General features: G+C 39.4%; 1 protein-coding gene across 2 annotated transcripts in view; it reads right to left on the bottom strand.

Annotated features, from left to right (window-relative positions):
• LOC114145782 (plexin-B1-like) overlaps window positions 1-15,470 on the bottom strand; it is a 75,899-nt gene that overhangs the window by 2,859 nt on the left and 57,570 nt on the right. For both annotated transcript variants that reach the window (XM_028019408.1, XM_028019490.1), the window contains 21 exons: window positions 14,644-14,737; window positions 14,355-14,524; window positions 13,069-13,220; window positions 12,884-12,989; window positions 10,876-11,012; window positions 10,578-10,751; window positions 9,238-9,472; window positions 8,907-9,149; window positions 8,600-8,776; window positions 7,662-7,810; window positions 7,473-7,573; window positions 7,173-7,390; window positions 6,919-7,097; window positions 6,758-6,824; window positions 5,533-5,679; window positions 5,050-5,224; window positions 4,601-4,704; window positions 3,856-3,940; window positions 2,792-2,964; window positions 902-1,062; window positions 555-702 (listed from right to left, as the gene is read on the bottom strand). In XM_028019408.1, the coding sequence (XP_027875209.1) occupies window positions 555-702; window positions 902-1,062; window positions 2,792-2,964; window positions 3,856-3,940; window positions 4,601-4,704; window positions 5,050-5,224; window positions 5,533-5,679; window positions 6,758-6,824; window positions 6,919-7,097; window positions 7,173-7,390; window positions 7,473-7,573; window positions 7,662-7,810; window positions 8,600-8,776; window positions 8,907-9,149; window positions 9,238-9,472; window positions 10,578-10,751; window positions 10,876-11,012; window positions 12,884-12,989; window positions 13,069-13,220; window positions 14,355-14,524; window positions 14,644-14,737 (3,195 nt within the window). The remainder of the gene's footprint in view (window positions 1-554; window positions 703-901; window positions 1,063-2,791; window positions 2,965-3,855; window positions 3,941-4,600; window positions 4,705-5,049; window positions 5,225-5,532; window positions 5,680-6,757; window positions 6,825-6,918; window positions 7,098-7,172; window positions 7,391-7,472; window positions 7,574-7,661; window positions 7,811-8,599; window positions 8,777-8,906; window positions 9,150-9,237; window positions 9,473-10,577; window positions 10,752-10,875; window positions 11,013-12,883; window positions 12,990-13,068; window positions 13,221-14,354; window positions 14,525-14,643; window positions 14,738-15,470) is intronic.

Raw genomic sequence — 15,470 nt, forward strand, 5'->3', positions numbered from 1 at the left:
GACACATGACGTACTGACGTGTCAAGTAAATGTTTAGTATAAGACAAATTTAAAAAAAGGAATAACTGAGTCTCTTTTGTATGCACGAGTTAGCTTTTAGCCTCATTGCTACATGTTAATTATTAAACTGCACATTAACAGAGATCTTTGATCTCACTACATTGAGCTGGGCTTTCATTACTCATTTCTTAGACAGGGTTAATGGTATTTTTTTTTTATGTTAAACCATTAAAATGTGGCAGATATTTTTGCAGTTCCCAGAATGTAAAAATCAAATATTGGCAACAGGAAGTAAGTCAGAAGGAAGAAGTTGGAAGGAAAGAATGAAAGGAGGAAAGTTTGAAAGAGAGAGAGAACGCTGGGAAGAAAGGAAAGAGAAAAAGTTGAAAAGGAAAAAAGAAAGAGGCAAAAAGAGAGAAAGAAATTGATGGATGGACAAATGGGTAGATATACAAACAAATAGATAAAGGGATGGATGAAGAAATGATTGACAGACGACAGGATGGCAGCAGGAGGTGTGTATGTGTTGTGAGGAGTGGCTCTGATCTCCTCACCCTTCCCAGCTTGTGATCAGCGATGGTGCAGGAATCCATGAAGGTCTGGGCGATGACGGACAGAACGGCGTCCACATGATCCGAGGTCTGCACGTCAAAGATGAACTGGGGGTTCTTCAGAATATTGATCCAGAACCGCAGCGGTAAACTGGATGAAAACATGACGGGGCTATAAAATCACCAAATATAACAGTAGAGAAACATCTGTAGCAGTGAGTATGAGTAATAAAATCTTTGTCAGTCAAAAAAAAAGAAAAAGACTCCCTATAACCCATGTGCAGCTCTGCCCACACAGCAGCAACAGTCGGGTGTCCCTCCCTCCTCCCCTACATCCAGACCTCAGCTACCTGTTAGTTTTCCAGATGTGGATGGTCTCTGGGTCTGAGATGTTGTGCTGCAGAGCCTGCTCGTCCAGCAGGTCAAAAAAGTATTTGACAGCCAGAGGCACGGGACGGCTGGTGCTCAGGATGGCAGTGAATAAATCATCCACAAACTTCTGCAGAGTGCCCTGAGAGAGAGCAGAGAAGGCGACGGTAAGAAATGGCTTTCAAATTAAAAGACAAAAGGCTGTAGGTGACAGGAAGCACCTCAAAGTTCACATCTGAAGGTTACCACACCTGAGGCCATTTAAATTAAATTAAAACAAAGTGAATGAACATTAAGTAATTATTTGGATCAACAAAAATACACTATTGACTTATTTAGAGATTGTTTGTAGAATCCTCTGCTACTTATTCTTGTAGTGCTTTAAAGGAGTCCTATTCTGTATTTTTAAGGCTTGCTGAAGGATTTTAAAAGTTTTTTCCCCCTTTTTTCTAAAACTTTAGCTTCTACATCTGTTACTTTAACCCTTGAGGGATCTTGGCTGTGCAAAATGGGACATTCTGCTTTACGGCTTCTTTGACCCTCAATATCTCAGTCAGATTAAAGGTTAATTCTATGAAACTTGTCCAGGACATAAAAAAATAAATAAAAAATGTTTTTGTCCCTTTTATTGTAAGGTACATAGAACAAAAGTTATGCACTTTGTGTACACTTTAGTCCTTCTGCCCCATGTTTGTCCCATTGACTCCGATTATAACCACATATTGTCATTGGACAGTTATCTTAGAATTTAAAATAACTTTCCCATGAAAACAAAACTAATCTAAGCTTTTGCCTTCAAAATACAAGAAAAACTTGTTTTATGTGTGATGACCCTCCTAATATTACCACCATTTATTCTGAAGAGGACAATCAGAACTGTCCATATTTGGATTTTTCCAGGAATCCTTCTTTGATCCATCACCTCCTGTAGGTGATGGATCAAAGTAGTCTCCAGAACAGAACCAGCCTTCTTTATCAGATTGCTGAGCCTCTAAATGCCTGGTTCTGATGCTATTTGAAATCATTACATTTTCCTCAAAAGTTTAATGTATACAATTTATTCAAATATCTTGCCCTGGATATAGTAATCATGCAGAAAATAATAAAGTTTTTCTGCAAAATAGACCCAACAAGGTGATTCCCAAGAATCCAATGATAACCACATATTGTCAGTGGACAATGAACTGCCCTCTGCCCTGTGGTAGATTTATAACACACAATTTAGATTTTACTGTTAGACATATTATAAATTTGATCTTACAGCCCACTGGGTCTCAAAGTTTGTCTGAAAGTGAACATTTAAAGTAAAACAATGCATTGGGTGACATACATCATGAAAATGAATCTTTCACATGCTTTTAATAATGGAAACTTACATTAGTTCACAATGCATGGAGGTTTCAGTTTGGAAACAAAAAGGCACAGGGCCGTGGCTCGTTGGGGCTGCTGCGCTTCACAAGAGTTAAATATGAAAAATGGTGCGAAAAATGCAAATGACAGATTTTTTTTTTTTTTTTAAATGGAAGCTCCATCTGAGCGAAACATTACTGACATTTTATTGCATCATTAGGCTGGAGTGGCGCACGAGAACAAAGTCAGTGATAAGACAGTGATAAATCATTAAAGACTTCTGGGGAAGACTAATATTATATTATTGATGTTAAAGCGACTAATGCTGGTGGCGGTTGGAATGGTGACATTTAAAGTGTTTTTCCTGCTCATGCTGCCGACTCGCTTCGGACCATATCCAATCATAGAAGTGCGTTTAATCGACTGCACTCGTTTAATTGGCTGTTTGAGCTCAAAATATGTTACCTAAGCTTCCACCAATCAAAAGGCAGATCTCATTTCTGCCCCCTGGGCCGCGTTACCTTCATGGACAGCAGCCGTGTGAGGTAGATCTCAGGAATGGCCTTGGCTCGTTCCCCTCCTTTCTCCCTCACGCTGCCCCGCCGGTGCTTCGGCAGCTCTGATTCGTCGCTGGCTTTCACCAGGTGCCAGAGCCTCACCCCGCCCTCCTCCCCATCGTCCAACATAGGGGTCTCTGTAGGGCAGGCAGGACAGCTGGGTCAGGAGGGCCGACACTCACTATTAAATACATTATCTCTGTATCAACTGAAATCTAACGTCGTATGCTAATGATATATCATTATAGTATATAATAATAAAATATAGAAATATTACTGCTTAAAAAACTGATATGAAATTAATAAAAATATTTCACACTTTTTATGCTCATCACCTTTGGGAAACTTCACATCTTTCTATATTTTCCTTACAACTTGCAACTCATTTCAAAATACCTATTTATCGACTTCTTTACGATAAAAATATCTATTTTCATATTCTCAGCCTCAAAACTTCAGTCTAAGTAGTGTAACCAAAGCTTTATGCAAAAAAAAAAAAAGCTCAACAGTGACCCCCACTGGTTATTTCAGGCATGTAAAAAGAAAAATCTAACAGCTCAGATTTTCTTAGGTAGAAAAGAAATGTTATCGAAATTCCTCAGAGAAGTCACGAGACTGCAAAAACTTGTCTTTTTATAATTTTAGTTGTAATCATTCAACTATTGAGAATAACTAAAATGTGTTCACTAAATCAGTAAAAAGTTAGGACACACTGCCTCCACATTAGTAGCTGGCCAAACCTTCAAAATGCTGAACGGCCAAATCCTGCATGGCAGATGTGATACAGCTGTGCTTGACTTGGCTTTTTTCAGTTGGATTAAGTATGGGGAGGGTGATCCAGTTTATATTCACCGAAAATTGCAATTTTTAAATCACATTTTACAGAAAGTCTTTGCTTATTTTGGTTACTTTAATTCCCCAGTATTGTTAAAATTGCTGCTAAATATCTATTTGTCAAAATATGTTGGAAAACACAAACAATGTTGTAATATTTTTCTTGCCTGTATTGCTGTGTATTTGTGACTTACTTTCTCCAGGCATGTAGTCGTGGCTGTCATGCAGGTGATGCTTGTTGTTCCTGGGAACGAGGGCCACAGTGGCTCCGTCAGGGACCTGCTCAGGCATCGCAGTTGTTAAACATTTTCCCCATGCACCCCAAAAAACTCTCATCCACACAAAAAGCTGTGCAAAAAGCATTTGCTCCCTCAACATTTCTGCATTTTGTAACATTACAACCACTGACCTTCAAGGAAAAATATGTGTAGCTTTAAATATTTTGAAGAAACATTTGTGTTAAGCCTCTCTTTACTTTGATAATTATCGTATGTTATTATGATAACTAGAATTATGATTTTCACAAACCGAATCTTTGGCGCCACCCTGGTTACTTTTATATTACTTATTTATTTGGGTGATTTTTAGTTTTTCATACACACAAAAAACAGGATACAATGCTGAAAAATACAAAACAAATAAAAGTAAGAAGAAAAAATAGAACAAAACTTGGTCCCTAGATGCGGTGCGTCATGGGCGGAGCTACAACATTGAGTAAATTTAAATGCATGTCACAATTTTCAGATTTTGTTGTAAAACATTCTAAAAACCATTTGGAACCGTCCTTCAACTTCAATACTTTGTTAGTTTTTCACATAAAATATTACTGAAATACATAAAAATTTGTGGTTATAAAGTCAAAATGTGAAAAAAAAACACTGTCAAAGGGTATAAATACTTCAGCAGGGCGCGGTAAGCAGTTTAGAGACATGCACTGACCTTGTAGTGCTGTAATGTGTTGAGTCGCTTCCAGGAGCCTTGAACTACTGATGTCAGGTCTTCATCGGACAGGATGAGGTGACCTGCGACCCCGGCCCGCCACTCTGCAGGGGAGAAACGTTCACAACAAGTCATGTTTCTGCTGATCATTGAGCATTTAAGACTTCCAGGTAACGCGACAAAGCAAATAAGTTAACAAGGTATTACGAACTTGAACTACAGTTCATAATAATAAAGTATTGAGTTTAATTTGAGTTACACAAGATAAAAATATGATTCGACAAGCAACCACTTCATTTAAAGTCGCTCCTTTAGGTAAAAGACAGAAAAACCTTCTGGACAATACCATGTGTCAAAATAAAGCAAATAATTTAACATTTGCAAAGAGTCAGCAGAATAACGCGTTCAAACTTTGAGGGAAACTTAAGAGTTAGAAAAAAAGCTCTAACCAAGATGCAGTGAGTCGATGTGTGGCCTCTGTGAAAACGACATTCCTTTCCAGGACTGCTCCAGAACCTTCTCCTTCACTTGGGTGATGGTGTCGCAGTCCAGAACCTTCGCCGGAACCGTCTGATTGGTGGCGGCTCCACCGGCGGCTGTGGCTGGCATGGCAACGTTCAGAGTCTGGATGAGGGATGAAAGCTGTTAGAGACACTAAGATTATCTGTTTAGGCTGCATTCATACCAGCCCTGTTTAGTCTACTTTAAACAAACTATAGCTTGTTTCTTCCCTAAAAATCTGGCTTCAAAATACAAGAGGCTGTATTTTGTACCTCCCCAAATGAACCATTTGGGGAGGTGTGACTGTGCAATCCAACTCTGATCTCTTTGCAATATAAATAAAAAACAAGGTATAAGACTATTTTTATTGGGTACTGTATAAATATTATATAAATTTCCAATACAGGTGACACAATGGGGCTAATCCTCACCAGCGTGCGGTACTCCACGTCCTCCCGTAGCAGCCGGTTGTCATTGAGCGTATATTTGGCTTTTCCCGTCACGGCGTCCACAGGTCCTTTGTCCACCTGGTGTTTTATCGCTCTGAACAGCATGTAAAACGATTCTCCCGCTGATTCCTGGCCAAGCAGAAAGGATTTATTCACTTAGAAAATCCTCCAACGCCAACTGTGCTCTGCCTCGGCAGCCAGGTCTGACTGGCTTCCCTTGATAACTACATTTGATTCACATCAAATGAATCAAATTTCAGGTTTGATTCAAGTTGCTGTGTGGAAGGGCTCCACACCTTGAGTAACAGACATGCTGCAGTAGAAAACAAAGTACAGTAGCTATTAGAAAATTTGATGAATAAAATCAAAGGCTGGACCAGAATCTGTACTGCACTGGTTGGATTTGAGTTGGGAGCTCAAAGGGGAGCTGAACTCCATTTCCCCTGGTTATCCCTACCTCAGTCTAGAGATGCACTGATCCGATATTAACATCTGTATCGCTCTTGATATTGAAATGAAATCTAGATCCGTTATCAGTGATAATGTACCCGATCAACAAGGGAAAGTCTATTCAGTCTAATTCTATGCTATGTGCTGTAAGCAACATCATGCTTTATTATTTATTTTACATTAGATTTAGAATTCCTATCTGGACTATCTGAACTATTTAAAAGAAGGTTTGGTGCAGTTTGATTTTACATGTTTGATCGAAGTCGTCAACCTACTGTTGTCTGTGTTCAAAAATAGAAATGTTTTCAATCAATTCAGCATTATTTTTCTGTATCAGATCGGTATTGACAGATATTAAACTTCAGATATCAGTACCAGGAGTGGAAAAAAGTGAACCGGTTCCCATTATTTATTTATTGGAATACATAAACATTGGGATAGGGACATAAATACATGCCATCTGAAAGCCAATCAGATGTAACCTAGTAAACAAGAAAGACTTAAATGTGTTTATTTTATTTATTTAAAAAAAAAATCCAAGTAAACCAAATAATTAAAACATTTCATTTCAAGATAGGGATGAGAAGCAATCGCCCACACACCATATATCTGATTACTTTATGAAATAATCTCAACATCTGTATCACTATAAAAAAATTGGCAATGACTATAAAGTGGCCATACAGACTTTGGTTTATGTTTAGCAGTTATTAAGCCCTTAATTGGTGATACAGCATAAATATGCAGCATCACATACCCTCAGAAAGGTGTAGAGACAAATGGACATCCAGTTTGTCAGCAGCTTCTCCACCACTGATTCTGTTCTGGAGAAGAAAGTAAAACAAAAAAGTTCTCAGAAACTACAAGCAGGTGGGAGGAAAAAGATGACCTGCTCGCTTGGTGATAAGCAGGCCTCACCTTCTGAGCATGAGTTTTGGATTTTTGGCCACATATTGCTCCACCAGGTCGTTCAGCAGCGTTTTCAGGATATCCGTGAAGTACTCCAGTTTACCGTGCAGCGCCACCGTCAGCAGAGAGGCCACATAGGCCCGGTCTCTGGGGGAAAACGTCCGCTGGACCTCTAGAGTGTGAATGAACTACGGGGGGAAACACACAGGTGTGAAAACAACTGCTTTTTGTCCAATACTAGAGAAAATATTTGAATATTTTACTTTGGTGAGGAACAGTTTGCTGTTGAGCAGGTTGGACAGCTGAACCAGGCCCTGCTCCACCGTCTGTCTTCGGCTCTCTGGAACGTCCAGATCTCGCCTCAGAGGCGACTCCTGGTGGCCTGGGAAGAAAATGCGCTCTGCGTACGCCCGATAGTCAAGGAAGGGAATCCCTGAGCCCACCAAATCGCTGGACATGTCCATCATCTCCGTCATCAGGTCTACAAAGCAAATTAGGAAGTCAGCTGGTTTGCTAAGCTTCCTCTGAGGTGAGCAGAAGCTGAGAGGAGAAAACGGCACTACCTGTGAACTCCTTCTTGCAGCGGTCCCTGACGCTGGTCTCCAGGTTCTCCAGCTGGATCTGGACCTTTTTATAGTCTCTCATGGCCTGCTTGCTCTTCCTCCTGATGAAAACAGAAACAGAGCGCAGGTCACACTCTGGTCAAGAAACAGAGTCAAAGTCTACTCTGATCAGAGCGTTACCATGGTTACCTGTATATCAGCACTATGATGACCACAATAAGAGCCACGACGGAGGCTCCCACCCCGACCCCCACCTGAGCCTCCAGAGGAAACGTAGACTGGGCCTGGATGTCGTATTTCACTCTTCCCAGGGGGAAGTTCAGATTCCCCATTTTCACCTGAAAGCACCATTTACACAGATGTTTATTTTTTCTCTGGTTTATCTAAAATACTAATCGCATTTTACTAATTTTTATTAACATTTCTGCTATTATTGAACTTCTGTCTTTCTGCAGCATTGCCATTGTATTGTAAATAGTGTGTTGTGTTTTTTAAGTTTAATAAACATGCATATCATGCATGATGAAATAGCGTAATACTAATACATATGATATGTACAGCATTTGTATAACAACTGAAAGTAACATAGTTACTTGATTGTGCTATAAAATGGTACATAACACTGCTCTTTAAGATATAAACCAATGTAAAACCCTTCGTCCTTCATTGGATGGAAGACAAAACAACATTTCTTTCCATATTCAGTTTGAAATTGGTAAATATAAATTCTATATTTTTAACTTTTTATGACTAAATATGAATCCTGCATGTTCATAGGCTTGCAGTCGTGCAATACTCACTCCATTTTCAGGAGAGAGCTCTGAATTTTTTAAAGCTTGTTAGGATATTATTTTCTAACCTAACTCAACTCTAAATTTCTCCACAACTTCCTCTCTGACCTGTATGCTGTGCTCTTTTGTTTTCATCACAATGTTTATTCTCTAACAAACCTCTGAGGCCAGAAACAGACCAGCTGGATTCATTCTGAGACTGAATTACACAATCTCAAGGGTGGGCTCCATCTACCAATAAGGCAACTTCTGAAGGTACTGTAGCCCAGTTGCCCTGGATAAGGTAAGATGTACATGTATGTCCACTGTGACCCCAGCTCTCTCTGTCTCACTCACAATGAACTCAGGCAAACTCTCCGGGCCGTCCTGCTTCCTATTGGCTGTGATGGAGGGCTGCGTAGCTGGTGGTTCACAGTAAAGGTGATTGTGCGACAGAGTCTTCATCACACACTGGTCCCCTCCAATCCAGGCCTCCACCTCCTGCTTGTACATGGCCAGATCCAGGTTTTCTCCCTAAAAAACAGGAGGAGGAATGTTAACAGACTGACTTTTGTGAGCAGATTTGTGAGCATTAAAAACCTTATCAGTGCAACCAGTGGTTTTTAGGCAACGGATGTTTAGAAGCAGATGTTGTGGGACTCGCCTCGACGGAGATGACGCTGCCGGGTTTGTGGTGGAACGGCTTGCTTGGGTCATTCCTGTTCAACTTGTAAAGCTTGGGGTTGGGTTCGTAGCTGAACGTTTCGCCACCCACAGTGCTGAAGTCAAAATGGAGGCTGTCCAAAAGGAAGTGAACTTTGACCCTGGCCTCTGTGGCCTCTGGACCCACAGCAGGAGTCGGACACAGGATGAGAGTTGCGTTGTGCACCTTGCAGTGGGATTCGTGCTAAAGGGGAGAAAAGGGAGCTTAAATTCTTTGAGCCTCTCCTTTAATGACACCATAAGGTGAAGACAGAAATCCAGCTGAAACTGACGTGTTTTACATGGCAGAGCGTTCCATCAGGGCAGTTTGCTTCTGGAACAATCCTCCTCCATCTCCTCAGTGGACCCCGTTGGGTCTGTCCTCTGTTGAGGTGGACTTTAATCTTCTTTCCGACACTCCTTCTCCGTCTCGGAGGCAGAGCATCGGGCGGACTGAGGGTCACTCTCATTTTTGGCTCCTGGACCAAATCCAGGTTGTGGCCGTCGACTCTGATGATCCTCCCTCCGCTGTGAGGACACGACATTTTAACACAATCAAATTCAAGCATTTTCATGGTAAGTTTTTAAACTTTCCTTCCAAAGAAGAAAGTTTCAATTAACTTATATCATAAATTACTGTTATTACTAATGTCCTGTGATAGTATTCTATATACTACAATAGATAAGCTAAAATATAACAAAATTTGATGGTTTGAATTTTCTCTCACACACACTGAAGGCATTTATAAAACAGATTATATCAGGTCAGTCTAACTGATGTAAAACAGTAGTTGAGTCTGATTTAACTTCAGACAGTGAGGAAAATTGTGTGTCTTTTTATTAGGTGTATGAGAATCTCCAGTCTCTAGGCCTGTAGCGATAACAAATTTTGCTGGACAATAAATTGTCCCAGAACTTATTGCGATAAACTAATATTTTTTGAGACAATTTTCAAACAATATAATAATAATAGCATAATAATGCAAGAGCACAATCTCAAAAATCCATAAAATTTTAATTCTAATGAACATTTACATGACTAGAAGACATTTAAAATATCCAAAATAGATAAGCGAAACAATAAAAACAAGAAATAAAGTTATTAAGTCTCTGTAAACAAAATTGTCCTTCAGAAAAAGGACTAGTTCAGATCAAACAACAGACTGAAGACTTTGGTCATCCAGTTTTTGGTAGAAAGAGAGAAAAGAGAAAAACGATAAGTCATGCAAATGGAAACTATTGACCTTGTTTTGATTTATTATGCAATTGATTTATTGCTTATTGTGACAGACCTACTGGTTTCCACCATAAATTATGCATCTCAAATATAAGCTTTTTATCCAATGTTAGAGAACACTTTAATAAAAAACTGTGCAGTTTGAATATGAAGCACTTTCTCAACCTTAAAAACACATATGGAACTGAAGCATTTTCAAGGATTTCCAGCATTGGTACAAATGTTGGTATTTAGACTCAAACACATTTAAAACCAGAAGTACGCTAGAATTTTAGATGTAATATCGTTATCTAGAAATGACAAATAAAAATTAAAATAGTCACAAAGGTAAAGTAAATTATAATTAAAATCTTTTCTTATCTTTTACAAACAGATAGAAATAGTGGAGTGCAGTACCCAAGGAAGCTTTTGGACGGCGCTGCCCTTGTGATGTTGGGGTTAGGGGTGTAATGATACATAAAACCCTGCAGATGGCGCTGTGCTCCACCAAAGCGCACCGTGATGCCGTGCTCTCCCGTTCGGTTGCTGCCTCTGGTCAAACACTTGATCTGATCCTCCTGGATGTCGATCCTGAACATGAAACAGTATTTCTTTCATCTCCTCCACAGAGTCACACACAAATCAAACGCATTGTTTGTCTACCACAATGGTTTTTTCTTCTTTCTTAATTAAAAAGCCTCCTGGGGGGCCTTACACCATGCAGGGAACTCCTCCGATCAGGACTCCGACCTCACGTGGATGCCCGGTCCTCAGTCTCCGACCTTTGATAGTGAGGGACGATCCCCCGGCTTTGGGCCCTCTTAAAGGAGAAATGCTGCTGAGTACAGGATTCTGGAGATAGAGGCAAGAAAAGAAGGAGCAGTGGACGATATAAAGATGAAAAGGACAAGAAATGCAGCCAATAATCCAATACTGAGCATGTGATTTATTGGGGATATAAAAACAAGACACCAGGGAATTTTGGGAAACACGTGAAGGTTGCCTCACAGCCATGTAATATATTAATTAAGCTGCTTGTCATTTAGGTGGTTTCATTAGGGTCGCTGTGAATGATACGGGCGTTTTACGATTATGTAAATTAGCAGACAAGTTGTTCCTCTTGTACTGCAGACGTTCCCTTACATTTCATCAGGCACTAATTAAGAAGAGCCGCAGGGGGAGCTGCTTTTCCCCTAATTGGACAGTTTTGTTAAAAGCTTTTTGCTCATGCATGATTTGTCCCAATGCTGTTTTCGGTCCGCGCCACATCACACTAGGACTGCATTCAACAAATGAAGTATTTGTGTTTTTCTCCCTAAAACACAAACACAACCTCCGCCCACCCCGCTTTTCAGAAAGGTCCTGCTTTGCCAGTTTCAGTCCATTACAGCGTTCTTCCTCATGTATATATATATATATATATACATATATATATATGTGTGTGTGGGTGTGCGCGTGTGTGCAGCACCATAAAGTATTTGCTCCCCTAAAGACGTCTTTTGTTTTGCTTTTTGTCACTTAAATGCTTCAGATCATCAAGCCAATGTATCAGACAGATTACTTGGCTTATAACAAAACAAAACAGTAGTTTTTAAATTATACATATTTTTCTTTATAAAAAGTCAAATATTATTCAAGCCAACCCTAGATGACAACATTAACCATTGGTCAACCATATTTCTTTAACTTTACAAGGAACTGATTACTATTTCTGTTGAACAAAATCATTGACTGAGAGAGAACTTTTCTGACAACATGAAGTAGGCCTAAAGATCTCAAAAAGCAACACATCTAAAGACATTCAAGATGGAGTCACCTTAAACAGACAATTCATACTGAGAATAAACAAATCCTTAATTAGCTACCCTTAAATGTAGCTAGACTAAAATAAAAGTGAGCCAAAAAAAAAAAAGAATAACTGGCAGTCATTGCCAACACTTGACTGGCACCAACAGTTGGTAGGTTTAATGGTCAATTTCCTTTTTGTTGTTGTTTCTTTTTCTACAGATAGGATCAGACTGGTCTGAACATCATACTTTGCAATATCATTAGCATACCTGTACAGTAACATTAAGTAGACAGTGTCGAGGAAAGTCACTAGTAAGGTCATATTCAGTCACATTAAAATATGTGCTCTGATGGTCGTTTGTCATATCAAAAGTACCTTTTGAAAATGACAACCTTTAAGCATCTATTGAATATACTTTTCATTAAGTCCATATTTGTATATTAAAACAAGTTTTTTTATTGATTTATTATAATACTAATTTTGAATGTTGTGTTTTCATTAGCTTTTAGTAGAAATCTATCAGAATTCACATTTATAAAGGCTTGAAAAAAGTCAGTGGAAATTAATATAGGCCTAACGGGTTTCAATTAGCATATTCCATCCTCCAATATCTAAGATGCTTATCCAGTGTGGGGCCACAAGGGGTGCTGGTGCCTATCTCCAGTGGTCAACGTGGGAGAGGCGGGGTACACTCTGGGCAGGTCGCCAGACCATCGCGGCAATTAATTAATTTAAATAACTGTTAATTAATTTAAATAAACAATTAGTATATTGTTTATTTAAATTAATTAACAGTTAAATTTTATTCAATTTTATTGAATATATAAAAACTAAATAGTGGAGGGCTGAGCAAACATCCTCGAGGTACACCAATTTTAACATCAAACCTTTCTGAAACATTGTCATTTTAAAACAGTGCCACGGTCATACTGACCTGAAAACTGAATGTATGAGCAGAAATCCCGTGTCCTCCTCCTCTTACACTGACTGAGGCGTGACCCCTCGTCTCCTGTCCACTCTTGGTAGTCTCACACACTATCCTACAATGTACAATCACACAGCTGTTAGCATAAAAAGAAGATACAGAGCTGAGTATGTTGAGTTGTGCTAACGCCTTGCCTAGATGAGACTTCGTATCTGCTCTGGATGACGATGCACGGCACTCCGGCCACTATGACTGAGCTCTCGATGTCTTCGGCCCTTTGACCGAGATTAGAGCCGGAAATGGTTACAACTGTGCCTCCCTCGGTTGGACCGGATTCAGGGTCTAACTGAAAACACAAGAAAAGCACAAAAATACCATATGTTCTGGGTGATGACAATATTTTTGGTGATTTATGATGTATATATGCAAAACTAAAACATTCTAATTGGTTGGGTGTATATGGCACAATTACCTTAAGAAGTGGCAAATACCTAAACTAATGAATTTCAACTGTAAAGATTAATACATATTTCCTCTAATGCAGAAGGTTTATTTCAGATCTTAATTTACTTCCTAAAGTTTAATATAATTTATATAAGCATGAAGAAGTAGATTATTCCAAAGCAGAAAATGACACCAGTCCCTTCATGTTTCCAGTCGTTGTTCCGTATATGCAGCCGGTCCATTTTCACACGGCTGCCATAAACAAACATCGTCTCATCGGGCAGGTCCATCATGTCTAAACTTGACTTCAAATCTTTAGACTCATCTTTACTACAAATAGAGAAGGAAGGATGAGGGTATCATGAAATGGGTTCTCTGCTTTGATATGTGAAAATTCAATCATAACTGAGTAAAATAAACCTATTTTATTGAAGTTGCATAAACTCTGTGATTAAAATTATTTCGATAATTACATTTTTTATGCAAATGAGACAGTATTTTAGTTAATTTCCTCACTGCATCGATGGTAACAAGGTTCCCAAAGCCGTCAGAAGAAAAACAGGCCAACAGCAGCAACTCTCTGCCTTAATTAACAATAGGAAAGAGGCACTTCCTACACACCTTGTAAGATTCTCCACAATTTTGTGTTGACAAAAAGTTACATTTTATTCCCATTTTAAAAGCAAAGTATGAAATAAAAAAAATCCTCCTCTGCATCTCAAGGTTACTGGTTAAACATGCCTTAAGGCAGGGCTGTCAAACTCCAGGCCTCAAGGGCCGCTGTCCTGCAGTTTTTAGATGTGCCACAGGTACAAAACACTGGAATGAAATGGTTTAATTACCTCCTCCTTGTGTAGATCAGTACTCCAGAGCCTTAATGACCTAATTATTCTATTCAGGTGAGGTGCAGCAGAGGCACAACTAAAAGTTGCAGGACACCAACCTTTGAGGACTGGAGTTTGACACCTGTGCCTTAAGGGATTACCACAAAACGAAGCCTTTAATGACTGCACAATGAAAAGTGAAAAGTTCTTACGCGGTGAATGACGGGTGCGGGGCATGTGTGTTCGATCGCATCAACGCAAGAGTCTCGATACACACAGCTGGAGCTGGCATCTCCGCCGCACCAAACACAGTCGTACTTCGGTTCAGCCGTTCGACACCGGCTGCAGTCGGACCGGCCCACTGAACAGTTGAACAGAGTGACTGAGGCGAAAGAAAAGAAGGACAAAGGAAAGGTTAGGATCTTTATTCAATAACCCAGCAATAAATGCAGGCTTAATGAGATTGTGACACATCTTTGACACACATTACATAGCACTCACCATGCAGATCCTCAGCGCTGTCTATGAGGAAGTTGTTTTTTCTCCTCACATTGATTGTCGCCAAGTATTCCTCCCTCAGTAGGGAGTAAACATACTGCAACACAAGCAGGGTGCAAATGCTTTCATTGCCCAGGAAAAATAAAATAAATGTACAAGTTCCTGGACTATCCTTAAAAGTCAAATGAGTTAATTTAAATTATTGTTAGAAACAATGTCAGAGTGAAGGGTGAAATACATCCAACAAGAATTATGCCAGGAGAGTGAACTTGGAAAGAGACATTCAAAAGACCAATGTCACAGTATTTTATGGATAAAATTTAATTTGGAACCTAAGTGGTTATTGTTGTAGACAGTAAACAGATTGTTTTCTTGACCATAAAGGGCTTTTCTAATAAGAATGAGTCAAATGGACCTATGGACCTATCCATCATTTGCTGCACAAAAAAGTTGGACTAAATACTTTTACTTTCTCCAAAGATCCTTTAATGTAGGAAAAGTGAGAGAGACTGAAGGAAATAAAGAGGTGAAGACAACGGATTTCTCATTTTCCTTCAGAAAACATCTCTGCATTTAAACCAGTTTGGACCCAGGATTCTAAAACAACTGGAATCTTGGAATCACAGCACAATTCTTGTGATCATTGGACGGAAAACCCAAACTCAAAGTTGTGCACCTAGTTCTTGTTTCTAAAAATCATTGAAGTTAGATGTTGTATAATCAGTCAATGTCCAATAAAATCACAACAACGTGTGGATGTAAACTTTTAACTGGGACATGTTTTAAAGCAACACAAGCTTGGATATAAGATGAAAGGTTAAAGGTCACAT

The sequence above is a fragment of the Xiphophorus couchianus genome, chromosome 1 (assembly GCF_001444195.1).
Source record: "Xiphophorus couchianus chromosome 1, X_couchianus-1.0, whole genome shotgun sequence".
Lineage (NCBI taxonomy): Eukaryota > Metazoa > Chordata > Actinopteri > Cyprinodontiformes > Poeciliidae > Xiphophorus > Xiphophorus couchianus.